Raw genomic sequence first — 20,505 nt, forward strand, 5'->3', positions numbered from 1 at the left:
ACCTCTGCTTCACACACCAACTTCACCAACAGACCAAAGCAGGCCTAGGAGCCCTAATAGTCCAGGGACAGCGACTCACTATGTACCCAACAACCCTGTCCACCACCCCACTAGGCCATGCCCAGCCAGCATGGGCTTCTGAGATCCTGCTCCCACATTCTATCTTCCTGGGAGGAACTCTAGCTGCCTTGCAGAGTAGAGAAAACGTCCTTGTCGACACAGAGGAAGCAGCGATACCAGACTCAGATGGACAGCGAGGGGCCTGTACAAGATGAGGCACAGACTGGGGCCTGCTGAAGGCCCCCCTGCAGCCCCTCACCTGCATGTGACCCAGGGCAGTCTTGGTCAGGGTGTGCAGCACTTGGTACCCTGGGCAAAGGCACAGAGGAGGACTGCTCTGGAAACACTATTTGCCCAAAAAGGGTGGAGTTGGTTTTCCTCTGCTGGAGGCCACCACCGACCTCTAAGAGGCAGTTGTGCAACCAAGTACCTGGGAATCCAGAGGGGCTGTGTGGTCTGGAAAGACTCCCATGACATGAGCCACCCTTCTCCTGCGCCTATGGAACACAGGGAGGCAACAGAGCACTGTGTCGAGTGGTACTGCAGACAGGACAGGACTAACTGTGCCAGTGACATCATTGAGCACCAGAGGGAGGAGCCAGACGATGATAAGGTCTTCCTGGTGGGCACAGACTGGGCATGGGGGCCAGCATCCAAACTCACCTTCCCTGCACTACAGGCCTGAGCGCTGCTTGGTACCATTTTGAGGTAGCATGCCTGCCTTCCAATAATCTGGTAGAAGAACTTGACACCTCACTGGGCTACAGCCTCAGAAGCGAGGCTCCAGCTCCAAGAAAGGTGGAGGGTAATGGGCACAACCCAGACATAGGAGAGCTGGAATCCCAACTCTACCATGTACTAGCTGTGTGACCTTGGGCAAGTCACTTAACCACTCTGGGTCTTTGATTCCTTATCTGTAAAATGGGAATCGTCCCAATAAGGACAAAACAAGACTACAGGCATACAACAAATGACTGTCCAATTCATTTTCCTCCATTCATTTTTTTCCCCTTTACCTGGATAAATTTTCAAGTCTACCACAAATTTATTCCCCAAGGAGCACAAGTCTCCATACAGGGCCACCCTATCACAAATCAGAAGTGACTTCTGACTCAAGGACAGCAGTGGCAAGACACTTCAAGGCTCAGGCAGGGGAGGAAACACACCCTTCATTTGACTCAGACCCACAGAGCTGCTCTAGTGATAAGAGCCCAGGGCAAACTGCTCGGATGAAGCAGGCATTTACCAGGAGACGGGGTGGGGAGGGCACGGGGACGGATGTGACAAGGGCTTCCCCATGTGTGTCCACGTCTTCCAAGTCCTTTTACTTGAACTTGACAGAACGAGTGCTTCTTAAACTATACTAAAGTTATGGCTCCTGCTCCAGTGGGTGATCTTTCCAAGAAAGGCTCACAGGCAGCTAATCATCCGCTGGCCTCTGCTTGGGGCAAGGCAGCTGGAGCTGGTCTCGCACTGCCCTACTGCCTCTGTCACACAGGGTGGGGTGGGGTGCTGGTGTGTGTGCCCAGGCCTGTAATCATTGAGGACAATATACAACCTGCAATACTGTGCCAATGGCCTTAGGAGAAAACCTCTCCTGACGGATGGCTCCAGGCCTGGCCTGGTGCTTTCATTTCACTAACAACACCCTGACACCTCCTGCTGGGCTGCTGAGCCTGATGGCACAGCTCAGCCCTCAGGGGAACACAGGCCACAGGCTATGCCGGTGAGGTCTGTCCCTGGCCAGAGCTGACAGGCTGCTGCCACACTCCCTAAGCCATGGCCACCCCATGGCAGTCCCTGTGGGCCTGATCCATCACAGAAACAGGGATAGGAAGCACTGAGCACTGTATGTGACTCAGATGGCTATGAATGACACTATCATCACCTCCACCACCAGTGCCTGCAGACCACACAGGAGGCACCCTTCAAAGTCCCTGGGGTCTCTCCAAATCATTCTGTACTTAGTGATCGTCTGCCATATGTCAAACCCCATTAGACAGTAGGATTTCAGATGACTCCGGAACAGAAGTTTCAGGTAACAGGAGTTTCCTGTCTTTGAGTGAAAACATGGCAAAATACATGTACTAAAAATACCAACATAGAAAATGTGTACATGACTGATCAGACTTACATATCTTAAAAATCCACTCAAAACTCATAGACAGAAACTCTGGTGGCCTGTGGGTGGCAGGACAGGGGGTTACTTCCTTTTCTACTTGCTTGATTATTGTGCTGTTGCCCTGATATTCTGTTAATAAGCATGTACTAATTTCATAATTTGAAAAAAACTTCTTGGATCAACTTTTAAAAATTGGTAGAACACAAAAGTGGGAAGCCAAATCTTGTTATGGTATTCACAAATACTAATTACGAATGAACACCTCATAATTCATCCTCCAATAGAAGCCCATAAACACACTGATCAACGCATCCATGGCATATGCCTATCTGATGTGCTAATGAAATCCCCCATATACGCAGCTACACTTCATTCTTCTCTTAATTAGCACTAGGGACCTTAGCAAGTGCTTCCTATGCATCTTAATCCACAATCCACCAATGCATCCCGGGGAGGAACAGCCCGTGTTGACAATCCAGCAGGCAGACTTCTTGCCATTCAGACCCTGCCCACGTGTTGATGACCTGCTGCAACGCTTCTGGCCTGAACTCTGAAGGAGCCACATTCAGACCCTCCGTTACTGCTGCTGCTTCCGGCACCTCTCGGCCCAGAGGCCCTTGCAGGCTGTCTCCTCCACAGGAGCCCCGCTCTTCCTCCACCACTCGCTGCTGCCACCACCCACCCTAGGAAGCAGCCTGTGACTCAGCTCTGACTCCTCTCTCAACACCTAAGTCTAATCACCAGGTCTGTCTCCCTGTACTACCAAGGCTGGCTTTTGGGGTGTACTCATAACCACCTGCCCTATTCAGCTCCCTCAGCTGCAGTCCCAGTCCCACTCCAACCCCTTCTTCCCTTACAGCCAGCGTGGTATGAAGTTCATGCTCTTTAAGTGGGGTCTGAGGCTGTCCACCTAATGGGAGTCCTGAATTTCACTCTGCCATATTGTTCAACTGTCGTGGTACTGGGATGGATCCTAGGGTCCTGCACATGCTAGGCACACGTTCTCACTGGGCTACACCCGGCCCCTCTCTGCACTTCTGTTTTGTGCCTCGGTTCCTTGAGTCAAGCCCTTTCCACATTTCCCTGTGGCCCTGCCTCTTCCAAGTGTCCCAGGTGTCTTTGCTGCTGATGGAACTGCTCTGTCCTCTGCATCTGCCTCCCTCACTGGACTGCAAGCTACTTGGGGACACAGATCATGTCATATTCATGTATATCCTGGGACAAAGCAGAGCACCAGGCCTAGCACACAACAGATACTCATTTATTGAAATGAAAAGTAGTAACATTAAAATGCTGATTACTACGAAAGATTAATGTACCTTGTAGACAGAGAGCAGCTAATTCCACGGCCGTTTCATAGGGGCATTTCAATCTTGAAAAAAAAAAGGAAAGAAATTAATTCTAAATATGAAGCTATATACCCATAACTATATAAAATGCTGGTAAAACCATTCTTCAAAAGGCAGTGATATCTAAGCAATGATTTTTGTTCTTAGTTTATATTTTTGCTCTCTGTATTAAAGAATGCAAACTGACTTATACTACAAAGTTCCCAAAGTCAGTTCTCATGAACTGGCAAAATAACCCAATCTAGGTCTACTTTTCATCAATCACATGGGCAACTTTATTGAATTTGGCAAGAATGGGGAAGTTTGGAAAACTGAATGAAAAGCCTTTCCTTTGCCTTATTATTTTAAAAACTTATTTTCAGTTTATCATATGGATAAAGTACATGCATCTTTTCAAGCTGTCTTAAATCTCTGAAACAAGGTTACAGTGTTAAAAGTCAACACATGGACACCATAACTAATACTGGTGCACTCGGCTAGATTCTAACCAGGATAACTGAGGCACAGCCACAGAAGGGTGTTAATGCCAATCTGGTGATCTCATTCATACTTATCATTTCATAGTTAGTTAGAAAAATAATAATGACATACATTGGTATAGCACTTCATAGTTTTCAAAGCCTTTTCACATACATTATTTGAGCTGGTCAATGCATCAAGTTTGTAAAACTTGGGTATGACCAGTGTCCCCCCATCTCCCATTTCATAGATGAGGAAATAAGCATTCAGGGGTCTTGCCCAAGGTCATCCAACCAGGACTAGAACCCTGTTCTGCTTTGAAGTATAGCAAATCAGGCAGAAATGCATGTAAACTGCAAAGTACTGTACGAATGCAGGGTGCCGCCATTAATATTTTTCTAAACTAAAGACAATTTCTACAGTCACAAGGCCTTTAGTATGAGGAGCACAGTATGGAGAGAGAGATAAAAATATACACACACTTAAAACACGAACGCTAACCAAAGGTCTATATTGCATGGTTGAATAAGGCAAATGTATACACTGTACAATCGACTTGTTCTACAGAGGATATTCCACTGAAATTTTTATAGTGCATAGTCTATTGAGTTTGCAAATTCCAAAATTACATTTTAAATTTCCTTTGGCTTACATTTGGAATCAGAATGGACTCTTGTCGGTAACATCAGGTATTACTTCTCAGCCTGAATATAGCCTTAGTTTTTCATGTAATAGAAAATATTTAATACCTATGCTGAAAAATGACATTGTAAAAGCTCTGACTGTTGAAATATCTCATCTTTAAAAGAAACTAATATTGCATGCGAAATCAACCACTTCGGAACTAATAATGCTTCTTGTGCTCAATAGTCTTTGTGCGTAGCCAGAAGCCTAGTATTTAAAAACCATTTTTAAGATGGGAAAGGAAATGAGATGAGATGTCTAAGCCTCTTTCTATCCAAATCAGAACACAACCTCTTTCCATGACTTCAACGTGGATGGTGACGAATGAAAGTTTTTGACTGCCCAAATGCTTGTACGTGTATACATACTAATAACGTATCTTGCTTGCAAATACGACAAAAGCCATTATGAATGGGCAGTGATGTGATCAGGGAGTGAATTATTCCCAAATACACATCACTTAAGATATTAAATGCTCTTGGAAATGCTTCAAGCCATATAGTAATCATTTAAAATAGGATGATAATGACAGCGATACAAGTATTAAACTCACTTTACAATGCCTGGTGCACTTTTTTTTGAATTTTGGAAAGGGAACAAGGGTAAAAGAGTTAAAACAGTGAAATATTTTGAAATACATTATATGCTCTATATCCTGGGTTAAGAGTTAGAACAAAAACATACTTACTTTCCAGAAAGAATGTCATGCCTGAGTTGTAAAACAAACAGGTACCTGACAAACATATACAAAAGTTAACAGAGGGTAACCCTTTCCCAGCCGCCTCCAATCCCCAACTTCCCCCACAGATCCTGCCCTGCACACAGCCTGGGGTTTTGCATTGCCAAAAGGGAGTCCAAATCAAATGGTGGAAGCATCTCCTCTTGGGCCACCAGGAAGACATCCCAGAACCTAGCTAGGCAGTGCATGTAGGGAGTCCGTAAGATACTTGGAGGATGGAACAAGGAACAGTGAGGCATCTAAGGAGGCCTCCACAACTCCTCTGATGCTTAAGAAGCGAGCCAAACTGGCCTACGGAACTGGGCACACAGGCATGCAATGTGTCCACTAAAACAGGCAGGGGGAGCTACTGGATTAGGCCTGGGCCAGCTCCACCTGGCAGACTGCAGAATCACAACAAGTTTGCAGCTGACTGCATTCTGTGATCAACAGCCTGAGCTTTTCTCTCTGATGCAGCCTAACCGCAGACTGTCTTTAAAAAAACAAAACAGGCACACAAACACACACTCAGCCGCATACATGGGGGCACACACACGCAAGAAAGACTCTGGAATTGGACTGCAACAGGTTACACGGAGAACAAAAAATGAGGAGGAAGGCAGAAAATCACACAGGTGAGGCTTATGTAGGTAAAAGAAATGCCCTGGCTTCAGCAGGTTTTTTTTTTTTTTTTTTTTTTTTTTTTTTACCAGGAGGATGTGGGCATCAGTACCACTTGCAGCGCTTTGTAAAAACCAAAGCAGCCTACGCTCTACTCCATACCTACAGTCAGGAATCCTACAAGCAAGAGTGGTTCCCAGGAATCTGATTTGTTCAAAAGCTTCCCAGGTGTTTCTGATTCACACAGCCTGGCTTAAAAACCGCTGGCTTTGGTGACAGTGAGAAGCAGCATGTTTCATAAAGGGCTCTGAGGAGGAACACTGGAGTAATTTAATTTGTTTGAAACTTGGAAACAATGCAGGCTGTCACTTTCTGTGGAATGGACACAGGAGAAGGTGGGTGACCCAGAAATCAAATGGGGGCGGGGGACGGAAGATTCTAGTACATTCCAGGATGTTCCTGTTTCCCAACAGGTGCTTGACCATAATTGACTTTACTTCTAAAATTCAGGATACTAACTGTATTCATGTCAAGGGGAAGACAGTACTGACATGGCCAGAACTAGGTAAACCTAACGTCACAATCTCCGTGGGCCCATTCAGCAGGGGCAATGGTGACAATGGTCAGTCTTAAAGCACTACTTAGGAAGTCGTCCCCACACTCATGGCCACCACTGTGGACCACCCAACTGAATACATGTCACCACTACAATCCATCACACAAAATACTCTGACAAGGAGGCCCTGGGGGTATCAAAAGCAGAAGGCTGGTAGAGAATTTCACTGAGAGAGGGTAGCTGGCAGGGAACACCTCACTTGCAATGCTAAGTACGTTCTCCTGGCTTCTACACTGCTCCTAAGTCCAAGAGACAGACACACACAGGCAGACGCATCATATAAGAACTCAGTGGGGCTGAAAGGTGACATGAAAGGATTCTAAGAACTCTGCTGTAATTAGTGCGGCAGGCTTTAAGGGAGGGAGTCTTCCACTGTAACCATCAAGAGAATATTTTGCAGTCCCTTAAAAATAAGAAGGCAATTCTGAACTGAGAAACACTCTCCCAATACCTGCCTTCCGTTTCTGTAAAATAAAATTCCATAGAACAACAAATCAATTTACCCATGGTCCAAGGAAACAGAAACATGACAAAGAAAAGCAGTCTAATTTCAATTAACAAAGAAAAACATCAAATGAAGCAAAGTTGTGGATTTTCAACAGAATACAGAAACCCAGGACAAAATGCTAAGAACTCATGCTCAGAAATACAGACAGTGGATGGAAAGGGAGGCAAACCCATGACTTAGAAGATCCACAAATGCTATAGAAAGCTAGTGTTACACCAGGCAAAACCCTCTGCATTATGTCCTTACCTTGTAAACTCTTCTCGAAGATTGTTCGGTTCTGAGGAATAGTATTTAACTCGAAAGTGCAACACATAGGCAGGTCCAACTAAACATTTGGAGGTAGAAGGTTGAAGATGTTTTCCCCACAGAATGGACAAAAGGAAAAACACGTTAAATCTACAGCACATCCATCACCCCACGTGGGAGGGCACAACTGGGCACACAACACCAGTACATTCTTTTCAATCCCCATCTGGAAAACCGAAATGGACTTTCATGTTGCCTAGGATAGTTTAGCTGGTAACCTCATTTGGGCAGAAAACCTTAAGGCTCCTGATGAATTACTAAGAGCTGGCATTTTACTTTTACCTCTGATGCCAAGATGCTCCAAACTGATAACCTACATTTTTACAAAGTACAAAGTGGGTTAAAGGAAAGCGTTCTGCCATCTAAAAATAGAGTAAAGAAATACCTTAAGACATTTTTAAGAGAATAAAGGTTTCTTTAAATGACCCAAGCATAAACAACATAGAGAAATGTGTACTGCACCTGTAAAGGGGTGAGCTGGACCCTGCTACCAAAGAGCCTGCCTACTCTCCATTCCGAGTCTGCTTTGTAACTCATTAGGAAGAGAATCTAGCAGTTGCAACACCATGTTTCTGAATAGCACATTAGTCAGTTCTCACTGGCAGAGGTGTCTGATTTCCAATGAGAACATAGCTGGGTTTTAAACAGTCACTAAAAACTCAAATTCAAATGTTTAAGCTCTAATCTTTGGCCAGCTTTAAGAAACTAAGAATCGTCTGTTTTAAAAAAACAGGCTTCCCAGCTATAATGAATACTCAAAACCCTCAAAACTTTGGCAAAGGAGTTTACCCACAAATAAAAGGAATAAATGATTAGGTTAAATTCTGTTTACTTACTTTTCATCTGCTTTTTTATGGGTTTGGAATGATCCAGCCAGTGCTGAAAGAAAAGAAAACGTTTTCTTTAGGAATAGTTCATCGACAGGGTTATAAGCTCTCATAGTTACCCCCACCCCTTTACAAACTTCAGCAATTCTACCCACCCAAACCACTGGCTGGATCAGGCCACGAGTTCTTTGGTGGGAATCTGCAAACTGCTTGATGTGGTACTGAAAACTTTGTGCTTGTGCACCGAAGTGCCTTGTTCTGTGAGGAACGATTTCCATAAGCCTTTGAAAGAGGTACCTGGAAGCACTTAAAACCCCTGACTTAACTGATCTGTAAAGTTCCTTCGAATGCGAGGAGTCATGACTACCTTTTCCTTGAGTTTTTCACATTACCATCTTCTCCAAAAATTCCATGCCTCCATTAATCTAGAGAAAAGTACCAGCTACAATGCAGAGAATCCCCTTTCCTACTTCAGGGGCCTGTCACCCTAAACTCTCAAATTAGAGAGCTAAAGTTCAAGTCCCTTTTCTTTTACCAGGAAATCAACCCACACCACAGATGGAAAGACAGCAGAAATCTGCCTAAGATAATTTTGCTGGAGCCAATGACAGAATTTCAACTTCCTCTAGTTTTTATCAGAACTTCTTCAGTCTTTTTTTGTTTTGTTTTGTTTTTTGGCTTTTTTGCAGTGCTGGGGATTGAACCCAGGGGCTTGTGCATGCGAGGCAAGCACTCTACCAACTGAGCTATATCCCCAGCCCTACTTCAGTCTTATCTAAGGATTGCAAAACCCTTTTCCTCAAATAAAGGGGTCTCTATACTGGTAAAGCTGAGGACACTATAGTTCTAAGGAAGCCTCCCAAGGAAAGCTATATTTAGGAACATTATACGGATGTTCCTCATCTTATGATGGGGCCATGCCTGGATAAATTATCGTAAATTGAAAACACTGTAGGTTGAAATTGCATTTAATAATCCAACCTCCTGCACATCATAGCTTAGCAACGCAGCACGCTGTCGAGTATCAGTTGTTTACTCTTGTGATTGCGTGGTTGCCTGGGAGCTGAGGCTTGCTGCCACTGCCTGGGACCTGGAGAGATTACTGTTATCAAGTATTGCTAGCCCCATAAAAACTCAACATTCAAAACCCGAGGTTCTGTTTCTCCTGCATGCCTAGTGCTTTCGCACCCTCCCGACAGACAACACAAGTCAGGGACCATCTGTGCCGCAAGCCCCTTGGTACACACAGTCCCTGGAGGCCAGGAATCCTGCACCCATTATTTGTGTACTTCCTGTGATAGGCACAGGTGTGGTACTAGGCAGGCCATTATTAGATGGAGAAATAAATACATGTTAAATATGAATTCTGTTTTAAGTGACGTAAGCTAGGGATGTAACCCAGCACTTTAAGCAAACTTGGTGCATGCCAGAACATCAATGTTAGAAAATCAGTTGGAGTGACACCACCAGAGTAGGTTTCTTGCAAGCTCTTCAGAACCAGCGGCCATTCTGCTGACAGCCAGAGACTTTCAGAAGCAGTCGAAGCCCTGTACCTTCTAATAATGAGAAAGGGCGGGGCTTAATGAGTACAGGGTACTCTACCCCAACCACAGAGCCCATTGTGTCTGTGTGGGAGGAGGGGGCCGGGAAACACAAAAGCAAATAACAGACGAATTATAATACAGTAAGCCGGAGAGCAGTGCACAGCAGAACGTGGGCTTCTGTCATCTCCACTCCCGGCTAGGCAAGCGTGTAATAAAAGAGGCAGATCACCGCAGTGGGATGCATATCTCAAAAGCACACGTACAGGATGCTTTATCTCACTGTTAATAGCTCTGAATTGGAAATGACCTAAATGTCCATCAACAAAGATGGATTAAAAAAATGGCTCATCCATGTAATAAAATACTATTTCAAACTGATGTAGGCCTATGTTTATTGATATGTGTCAAGAAATCCACAGCACAATGTTAGATTCAGAAAAAAATCAGGTTGGTCCCATTTATGTGAAATTATTATTTTCTATCAAGATATGTCCAGAAGGATAGGGGTTGCTTTTGGATAGGGGGGCTGTGAATGTCATTTACTTTTACTCCTCTCTCTCTCTTTTAATTTAATGAGATGATTACTTGCAGGGGGTGCTGCTTTCTCACTTCTATACTCATGTACCATTTGCCCACCAGGCAGTTTTTGATAATGTGTTTGCCTCATGAGCATTAGATATCATCGCTACACTCAACCAGGCTCTGATAGCCCCACCCTTTGCTCTAGCAGGACAGACAGACTGGAGATAAGCATATTTACTTGCCAGGCACAGTGGCACAGGCATGTAATCCCAGTGACTCAGGAGGCTGAGGCAGGAGGATGGTAAGTTCAGAGCCAGCCTCAGCAACTCAGCAAGGCTCTCAGGCACTTAGTGAGACCCTGTCCCAGATTTTAAAAAAACAAAAATAAACAGGGCTGGGGATGTGGCTCAGTGGTTAAGCACTCCTGCATTCAAGCCCCTGCATTCAACCCCTGGAACAACAACAACAACAACAGAAAAGCATATTTACTCTCCTGCCAAGTATCATGCTAATGGCTATGACTAAATCTGTCCTTAAATGAATTCGCCATTACCATGTAAAGAAAGTTCTCCCTGCAACCAGTCTCAGCAGCCCCCTGGCGCACAGCTCAGAGAGCTCAGAGGAGCTGACCCGTTCTCTTTCCTTTTTCAAATGTTCTTACAGCCATGCCAAGCAGATCATGTTTACCCCTACCTCCCCTCTCCCCTGTCTACTGTCAAACTCGAATCTCCACCCAAGTCCAATCTGTGTGGCTTCCTTGGCAGAGGTTCTCAGTGCTGGCTGTGTGCATGCCAATCACAGAGAAACTTTCAAGAAGTCAGTACCCAGAACTCACCCAAGACTCATTAACGGGAGTCTCAGAGCATCCATGTTCTATAAGAACTCCTAGTGTAACCATTACATATTCAGAATTGACGTTTTCTGCATCAGCTCCTACCCAGGAAGAGGCCCCGATGATCCTGAATCATTTGCAACCCCTCTGAAAATAACTATTTTGAGTTCTGCACAATCTCAAACAATTTCAGGTTTTATGGGCCAGTCCAAGAGGTGAAGTGGCTAAATGTCCATGGTTGGGGTTATCACGCAGACAGACCATGGTGAGATCCTCAGGCCAGATGTTCCCATGGGCAACAGACTGCTTTACCCTAGGGCTACATTACTAGTGGATGTTCCTTGTCCACCGTGGGGCTGGATTCCAGCCTTTCTGCCAGCATCTAGGTCTGTGAAAAGCCTGGGGCTCACCAAGCTAAGAAAGAAATCAGAAAATGGCTTCATTTTGGAAACTCAGAGTGGGTTTTGATGGCTCACATCAGAGGTGTGTAAGGAACCCAGTCATAATCCTAAAACGAGCGATGATAAAACCTATCTTGTATCCAACTAACTCAAAATGACCTGACTTTCTTCACAGCTACAGGAGCTCGCCAAGCTCTGATCACTCATATTTTATCCCACAAGACCCCCTGTGACTTGAATACTGGAACAATGAAAGCCCGATGTGGCATTTAGTAAATTGCAACCTATGTGTGACTTTGAGGACTGTATTCAGTAGCAGCAGGACCTGTCTGGGATGTTCACCTGTGTCCTGGCTAAATATAACCAGGCCACCCGTCAGTAAAGGCCAAGGCAAATGGCACCAGTCCTCTCAATAGACCATTAAACCAGTCACTGCAGACAGACAGATGCACTTCTGAGTTCAAATGGCAAAACATTTAACTCAAACACACTAACGGTGTTAGCAAGGTAGCTTCTGATCTGAATTCGTCATCCCAGTCCATCTGGCAAAGTCCTTCCCATAAATCAAGATGTGTGAGATGATCCTGGCAAAGCCCATCTGTTCTAATAGTATATTAGTCCTGGAAATATGACACACACAAGGCTGAGGTAGAATTTAATGGTCTACACAGAAGCACTGGAACCACAATGCCTGAGAGAAGCCCAGGGGTTAAAGAGGGTCTAAAATCCCTGTTTCAACATTCCCAGAGCCCTTACCATTAAGCCTGAGCGATGGAGCTCAGAACAGGATTTCTAGTGTCTGTAGAATCTCTTGACTTACAAAGAACATCTAGATTGTAGTTAAAGTAGAGCTGGAAGGAATCTGAAGAGGTAATCGTACCCAAAGGGTAGACAGAAGGAAAGGGGAGGACACTTCTGGAGTCCACTGTGTCATACACATCACCTCACTGGGCCTCAGAGCAGGTGGAGGTGGCCCTGAAGAGGCTGTGGGAGGCATGTCCCTATAAGAGGGGGAGGCAGGATTCCAACCCCCACTGGGGTCGGCACCACTGCTCCAGGACTCCACAGCACAAACCACCTGAAAACACCCTTTCTACCACCTAGGATGAGTGCAGCCCAGAGACTCACACCAGCTACTTGAGGTTCTTCCTTGGGGGTCTGTCTAAGTCAGTTGTGGAGATCCCTTCCACTCAGCACTGGTATTTGCACGTAGGCAGGAAAACACTCCCTGGCCTCTCTCACTGCCGGCATTTAGATAGGCCACTGGAGGCCTGTGGCACTGATCCATTTGACACTTCTTTGTACTATCAGGGAAGGAGGAACAGACCAGAATTCAAGTCCCAGCTCTACTACTTCCTGGTGTGTGGCCACCAGCAAGGGGTCCATCCTGAGCCTGAGCTTCCTCAGTCATGAGCTGAGCTGCCCCAACACTTTGGAAGGATGAACTGAGCGTCCACAGCAATTGTATCGTTCAAGCAGACAGAATGATAGGTCTGATTTTCTTCAGGTAACACAGATCCCGCCCAAGAGCCTTATACTCTCCCACTGCCTTCCCCTCTACCTACCCTGAGCACTTACTCATTTCTTTATTTTTTTTCTTTTGTGGCGCTGGGGATTGAACCCAGGGCTCTGTGCACGTGAGGCAAGTGCTCTATGCACAAGTTACCCCTGCAGCCCTGCTCCTTTTCCTCCTACAGTCACATCTGAAACGGCAGGAGCACCCAGCAGTGCCCTCTGTACAAGCAGCAAATGTGATGGCCTTCCTAGCAATAAGCAGAGGGAGACCAAGGGAGCTGGAGTCCCGCGGCACCCACTACGCCTTTCCAGGAGCCACCGTCCTGTGTGTCGACCTCAGCATGCAGCCCTGGGTCTATGCTGCAAAGCCTAGAGGAAAAACGTACGCAAGCTTCAGACAAAGGCCCTGACTGATTTTTTTTCTGAATTCCTTGCTGCAAAATATACTGCTATAAAAAGCTCCCTATTCCTATTGGGAAGGGGCTTAGGAGAGGGATTTAAGGTGGTCACATCAACTCAGCAGAACACCTGCCCCTGAGAAGAGGAGGGAGACTCCAGCTTGGAAGGGCTGTTGTTATAACCCCCACACAAGAGCACCACCTGGCAAACCCCTCTCCTGTTCTGTGGACCCCATCAGGTTCACTTTCTCTCTGGTACCATGTTCATCTTGTTGGTGACACAGGCTCTCTCTCCTCCAGGCTCACACAAAGGCCAGTCTCCACTAGACCACTGATCACGACGTACTCCAAGGGACTACTTGTCTCTGTGTCCCCCACCAGAACGTGGCAGGCAGGGGCAGAGTCCAGCTCATGTCTGCAATGACAGAGCTTGGCACTGGGTAAATTCCAAGACAAAGTTGGCAAGTGCTCTTTCTGTGTGTGTGCGCGCGCACACATGCACACATGCATGTACCATGTGTGACACAGAACCAGTACAGTTTGGTGGAATGTGCTGGGTTTTGAAATGAGACCAAGTGGAATGAATCCTGGTATTGTCCTTATTTTAACCTTTACAAGGTTCTTAATGTCTCTGAGTTGCAAATTCATCACCTGTAAAATGGGTCTGCTTTATAGATCAGTCATGAATGTCAAATGAGAGCTCTACAAAGCCTTTAATTCAAAGCCTGGTTCAAGGTGGAGCTCAGTAAACAGCAGACCAGGACCAGGTAGTGTGAAAGCTGGAGGGGCATGAAGGCCAGAGCCCTTGGCTGGAAGAAACAAGCTTTGATATGCAAATCGCACTCCCAGCCCCTGCTCTGAGGTGTACCAAAGTGAGATCCACAGAGTGGGCCCTGGAATGGCCTTCCCTTCTGACAACGAAAAAAGGGAAACAGGAGGGCCCAGCTGCAATTGCTAAAAATAGATGATGCCAACAGGCTTTGATGGTTGCTTCACGGCTGGGCAGGGCACTATGGAAACCAGGCCTGGCTCTTTCAAGAAGCTGGAGGTACAAGCTGGGTATACAGACAGCTGTGCCCAAAGCCCTCCTACCAACGGCTGGCCCTCATGTCAGGGGCTACGTGAGAGTGTACGCATGGGGAAGAGCCTCCACTGTGGAGCAGGAAGCCAAAAGCCAAGTGGACCATTCCCTTTTGGGCTCCCATCTGTTAGCCTGCTTTCCCCAGAAACATCCCCAGGACATCCAATCCCTTCCTGGCCTTGTGAAGACTGATGTCACCCCAGCAGCCATCTCAGCAGATTCTCTCAGAGGGGTCTTGTTTACATGTGCTGTCATTTCTCCCACACGCAGCACAGGCTCACACAGTCCAGCTACCATACCCTTCCTGGTGTGCCCACCTGTGGGAAGCCATCCTCATGGAGCAGAATCAGACGAGGCTGAGCCGTGGGACGCAGAGGCCTGGCCTCTAGGAACTGCCGGGAAGCATGTCGCGCTGCATGGGAGTGGTTCCCTGTTTCCTTCTGGAATTTTCCCCCTAAGAGGATGGCTCCCATAACTCCACCCTATCCTGTCCATCACAGAAGAAGCTCCTCCTGGTCCTTGCCCTCTTTATCTGCATTTTATAAATAAAGCAGAATTGGGAGACCTAGTTGTTGTAAGAGGCCAGAGCAGGTATGGCCAGACTCGTCTCATAAAAAGAGTACTGGCTCTCGTGTGTTTATTGAGTAGATAAGTTTTGTGGGTTATACATAGAAAAACCATCAACATCCTCCTCTGGCAGTTAACCCTTTCCTCCTCCACGTGGTACGTGGCAGAGAGGGCCCTGACACCCACCTAAGAGGACTCTGGCTGCTGGCAGCCAGCCCAGTTAGGGAGAGGAGCATTCTATGGTTTGGATGTGTCTCTCAGAGGTTCAGGTGATGGAAGCCTGGTCCCCAGTTGGCGAGACTGAGGTGGTGGAGCCTTTAAGAGATGGGGCCCACCGCAAGGAAGTCAGGTTACAGAGGCTCCATCTCATAATGCCTGTGTGGTGGGAGTGGGGCCGGTCTCTCCGGACTAGATTAATTCTTCAGAGACTGGGTTACTGGAAAGCAAGGTCACCTCATGCATGTGGCTCCTTCTGCATGCAGTCACTTCCCTTTCTACTTCTCTGTCATTATGTGATGTAGTCAGAAGGCCCTCACCAGAGGCCAACCAGATGGGGCCAGCCAATTCTGCCTGGTCTCTCAGCCTCTAAAACTGAGATAAATAGATTTTTTTTCTCTCTCTCTCCCCCTTGCAGTATTTGGGATTGAACTCAGGATACTCTACCACTGAGCTATATCCCCAGCCCAGCCCTTTTTACTTTATTTTGAGACAGGGTCTTGTTAAATGACCCAAGCTGGCTTCAAATTTGCAATCCTTCTGCCTCAGCCTCCCAAGTCACTGGGATTACAGGTGTGCACCACCACATCCAGTTAAACAGACCTCTTTGGAAAGTACTCAGCCTCGGGTATTGTGTTATAGCAACATAAAATACACTAAGACAGAGCCCTACACCCATGTCCCAGATTATAATAAACCTTTTCTCCTCCTACTCACTGGGCTCCTCAATTTCCCTGAGAAACAAATGTTAGTCCACTTTACAGATAGGCACAGACTCAAGAGCACAGTGCACAGTGCACCAGAATGAACACATACAACTGAAATTACAAAACCCAGGTTTGAGTCCAAGTTGTGCTAGTTACTAAGTGACTTGCCAAGGTCTAATGGCTTTGGTTTCACTATCCAGAAGATGGAAAGATTTGACAAATGTTGCTCTGAAGGTCCCTTCGGAGGCTGAAGTAGAAGGTGCCACGTTGCTTGCCTTGTACCCAGAAGTCACCAAATTAAGAAAAGGGAGTCCTAAGCCTTAGGATCTAGCCACGAAGGTTTGTTTATATATTCAAATAGGAAACTTGAGGCTATGTGAGCAAACTGCCACAGAAGGCAAATAGGCTCCAGGTTTACATAGAGGAAAAACACCCCGGGAGCTGGGCACATGCTTCATGAATAGGGGACAGGTGAGATGGCTTGAAGACAGCAGGAGTTTAAGCAGGGCGAGAGGGCATTCCAGGGAGAGGGACAGTCATGCCACGCACAGAGTAGGGTGGGCCACCAGGACACGGCCTGTAATGATGCCAGCCAAGAAGTCCAAGGGTGACAGAAAGGGCCTGGCCTCGAAGGTGACAAGCATGCCGCACCTGCCACTGCAGGAAGAGGAGTCCGTCACGTTCAGAAAGCGAGATGCTGGAGAGCCTACGAAACCTGGAAAGGATGCCTGGTCCCACTGGGAACATCCCTCCTGCTGCAAGTGACCGGACAACGACAGAGGAGCACAGCAAAGTCTTTGGAAAGAGAGTCATGTCCACAGCTTGGGAAGCTGAGTGGCTGAAGAGGGGTCACCCAGGGATGGGACATGCTGGCAAGACAACAGGCACTTGCTCAATGGCAGCCATGGTGGACCCCTTCTCCTCCCCAACTAAAGGGGCAAGTACACCTGCCTCCCCCTCAGACTCAAAAAAATCACTGACCCCGAGAACCGGAAGAGCTCTTAGAAAACAGGTCCAAGAACCCTGTTTTACGGATGAGGCCAAGGCAGAAAAGGTGGCCTATCTGAAGCCCACCAGATGAGTCAGCAGCAGAGCCAGGAACAGGGTCCAGGCCTGACTCCTGAGCCAGGGCTGTAGATATTCTGAAGCCACAGAAAGCACGTGCTTTATGACACACAGAAGGCAGAATGGAGAGGAGGCCCAGGGAGGAGGGCTGAAGGGATCTGATGCTGGGACGGCTGGAGGATGCTGAGCAGAGAGAGAACTCTGATTGTGGCACTCAGGAAGCAACTGGAAGTGGGACCAGGGTGCAGATGCAGACAGAAAGCACAGGAACAGGCCAACTCCTTTCTCTTGAGATGGGACGGGGAGAGAAAGAGAGACACTTGGAGGTACAGGGCAAGAAAACAGCAGGTGAGGACAGCTGCTGGACAGACTTGGTGGGGACTGAAGGTCGTGGTCACAAATTAGAAAGGGAGCTCTGAGGGGCTGGGGATGTGGCTCGGTGGGAGAGCGCTTACCTAGAAAGGGAACCGCGGGCACCCGGCATCCCCAGAGGGGCTGACAAGGCTCCAAGCTCAGGTCGAGGGCTTGGACTTTGCTGATCTTGTCATCTCTGCAGGTGCCAAAAGGCACAGCAGTGACTCTCCAGCACTGCTTGGCAGCCCAGGAGAAGCCACAGAGAAAACAGATGGGCCCGCAAGTGAAGGGGAGGCCAGGGAGCAGACATGGGCAAGTGAAGGGGAGGCCAGGGAGCAGACATGGGGCAGGAGAACCAAGGGCTGAGGGAAGACACAGGTGAGGGGGCCGAGGCTCGGCTCAGGCAGGGAGGAAGGCGAGGGCGGCAGGAGGCTGGGAAATGGGAACAGGCAGGAGGGGACACTTCAGAGCCAAGACCAGAGGGAGAGGGGCCAGAGAGATGGAATCAAGGGACAATACCATCAAGTGGGGAACGGCAGAATTCTGGATCTGGGAGTGGGAACAGGACCCAAAAGAAATCTGTGTGCAGTTTGCTTAAATAAAAGGCAACTGGGCCCAGAATACTCGGAAAGGTCAGCAGCTAGAATCCTGAGGCTGCCTGGGGGAAGAAAATAACTAAGACACAGAGGCCCCAAGGGATATAAAGGACAGTCCCGAGGCCAGAGGGCAGGGCCCTGGGCTGCTCAACTTCAAGGAAGCAGAACCGGATGGGAGGCTGAGACAAAAGCAGGGATGCACCTCCCGGGGCCACAGTGAGAGTCTCCAGCTGAGGAACAGGGAATAAATCGGGCTGTAAGCCAAGCAGGCAGTAGCTGCTGTGGGTAAGGGCAGACAGGAAGTCCTGAAGGTGCAGAGGTGGCGGGTGCCCAGGGGACCACCTGGGAGGTCCACCAGGAGGCGCTCGAGCCAGGGGCACTTCCCTCCAGACTCCACTCTATTGCCGAGGGCTCAGCACCTCACTGACATTCTCCAGCAGCCCCACTGACCAGTCTGAGCAGCTTTGGGTGACAGCTGTCACGTGTGGTCCCCCAGAAGTATCAGGCAACTATCTTTTTTTTTTTTTTAGTTGTCAATGGACCTTTATTTTACTTATTTACATGTGGTACTGAGAATGGAACCAGGGCTCACACACGCCAGGGAAGCGCTCCACCACTGAGCCAGGACCCCAGCCCTGTAAGTGTCTTTTAGGTATGAGAAGTTTCAGGTCTGCAGTTGGAAGTCCTTCCCAGGGACCCCTGCCTCAAGACACTGTCTGCCTCAGCACCCACTCCTCCTCCTGCCCTTCCTCGCTTGACTCTGCTTACTCGTGTCGCCTCCTGCCATGTGACGTCATCTGTGTTCACCACTTTCATCCACAAGCCTTAGAACGGGGCCCGATGCATCACAGGCACTCAATAACCATTTTTGGATTGCTGAATAAATTATCTCAGAAACACAAAGATCTCGTTGGGAAGGGGGACTATGAAGTCACTGCTACTTTCAAAAGACTGGTTCTGAGCTCTGTGGAGGTCACTCATTCTAGCATCTCCACTGTGAACAGTTCTGCCTCTGGGACAGCAAGAGAACCTGCTGATCCAGTATCCCTACTGGAGTCAGCAAGGTGGTCCTGGTGCAGGACCACAGCCTGCTCTGACTGCCCCCCCGCCCCGACCTCCAGCCTGGCTGGGCCTCAGCCACCTTCACAGGACCCTCTCTCTACCCAGAGAGACTCCACAAGAAGATGGTGGGAAGTCCTGCCTTGCTGCTTAAAAATAAAAGCAATTCCAATGCAAGAATTTCTACAATGATAGCTCTTCTTCCTCCAGCCTTCTCTAGAAGTGTGTCCGTAGTGCATCCCTATGCTCAGAAATGTTTCCTTAATGCCTCCTGAGCACCAAGCCGCCTGGCTGCCGGCTGCCTCGGAGAGGGCATCGTGGCCGCACTCCACTCGGGCACCACCACCAGCTGCCAATGCTCGTTACTGGAACAATATCACAGTTTTACTCCTATTTTTCTCTACCAATTTCTAGCAACTGTGGATCTGCAATTAGCATGAAAAGCCAATCTGTCCTGAAATGAAATTAAAGCAATACATACTGCGACCTGGGCAGAGTCGAGGAACTGGAGGCCAAAGTAGTCTGTTTCCACGAGGTCCAAGTGGTACACGATCTGATCAAACAAATCCTGGCCTTTGGCATGTTTCTGGAAGACAAACAGGGAGATGAAAATTGAGAGTGTGAAAGCCGGACAAGAAACAAAAGGATTAAAAAAAGACACTTCTCTCTTTTAAAGTGTACACAAGCACACAAGTTTTGAAAATTTTAATTATTTTATTCCCGTGTAATACAAACTCATACTTAAAGAAGTTCAAACACCATATACTAGTGTAAAGGGATAACCATCGTTAACCCTTGCTAGCCTCTCCTAACAGAAAGGGAGGTACATGAACAAACACCTGTGTGTGAGGGTGAGCTCTCTGTCCCCATCAGACTCTTCCCCAGAGCAGCAAGACCTGGGCTGTCTCATTGCAGGTGACATGAGGAAATCTGCTCATGTCAGACTTTGGGACTAGCTCTCCCGGCCTCCCAAATTCACGGAGCAAGTAACCAAGGCCCAGAAAGATCAAAAGACCTCCTGCACGTCACAGACCACAAAGCTGGGACTGAAGCTCCAATTGCAGGCCCACCTCAGGGTTTCAACTGTGCAGTACACAGCCGGGAGCACAAGACAAGTCAGCCCCAAGTCCTGCACTTAATAGTGGGTGTGCCCTGGGACGAGTCATTTCTCCTTATGCTTCTCTCCCTGCTCTGTAAAGTAGGCCTAGTGGCAGCTGCTCTCCCGGCTGCTCCTTGGGAGCATTAAGGAGATCACAAATGAGAAGCCGCTGTTAGGAAGGCTCAAGTCTTAAACAAAAAGGCTTATCAGTACTCGCTCCAGCAGAACACAGGCACAGCTCAGTAAAAACTACATCACTGCAAATATGTTAAATCTGTG

General features: G+C 47.6%; 1 protein-coding gene across 7 annotated transcripts in view; it reads right to left on the reverse strand.

The window, feature by feature from the left end:
- Positions 1–20,505, reverse strand: part of EPB41L4B (erythrocyte membrane protein band 4.1 like 4B) — a gene marked incomplete at its 5' end in the record, with an annotated part of 131,091 nt that overhangs the window by 75,502 nt on the left and 35,084 nt on the right. For all 7 annotated transcript variants that reach the window (XM_079112584.1, XM_079112581.1, XM_079112583.1 and 4 more), the window contains 5 exons: positions 3,502–3,554; positions 5,363–5,407; positions 7,384–7,462; positions 8,280–8,322; positions 19,609–19,713. In XM_079112584.1, coding sequence (XP_078968710.1) covers positions 3,502–3,554; positions 5,363–5,407; positions 7,384–7,462; positions 8,280–8,322; positions 19,609–19,713 — 325 coding nt within the window. The remainder of the gene's footprint in view (positions 1–3,501; positions 3,555–5,362; positions 5,408–7,383; positions 7,463–8,279; positions 8,323–19,608; positions 19,714–20,505) is intronic.

Source organism: Sciurus vulgaris, assembly GCF_902686455.1.
Source record: "Sciurus vulgaris genome assembly, chromosome: 15".
NCBI classification, from domain to species: Eukaryota; Metazoa; Chordata; class Mammalia; order Rodentia; family Sciuridae; genus Sciurus; species Sciurus vulgaris.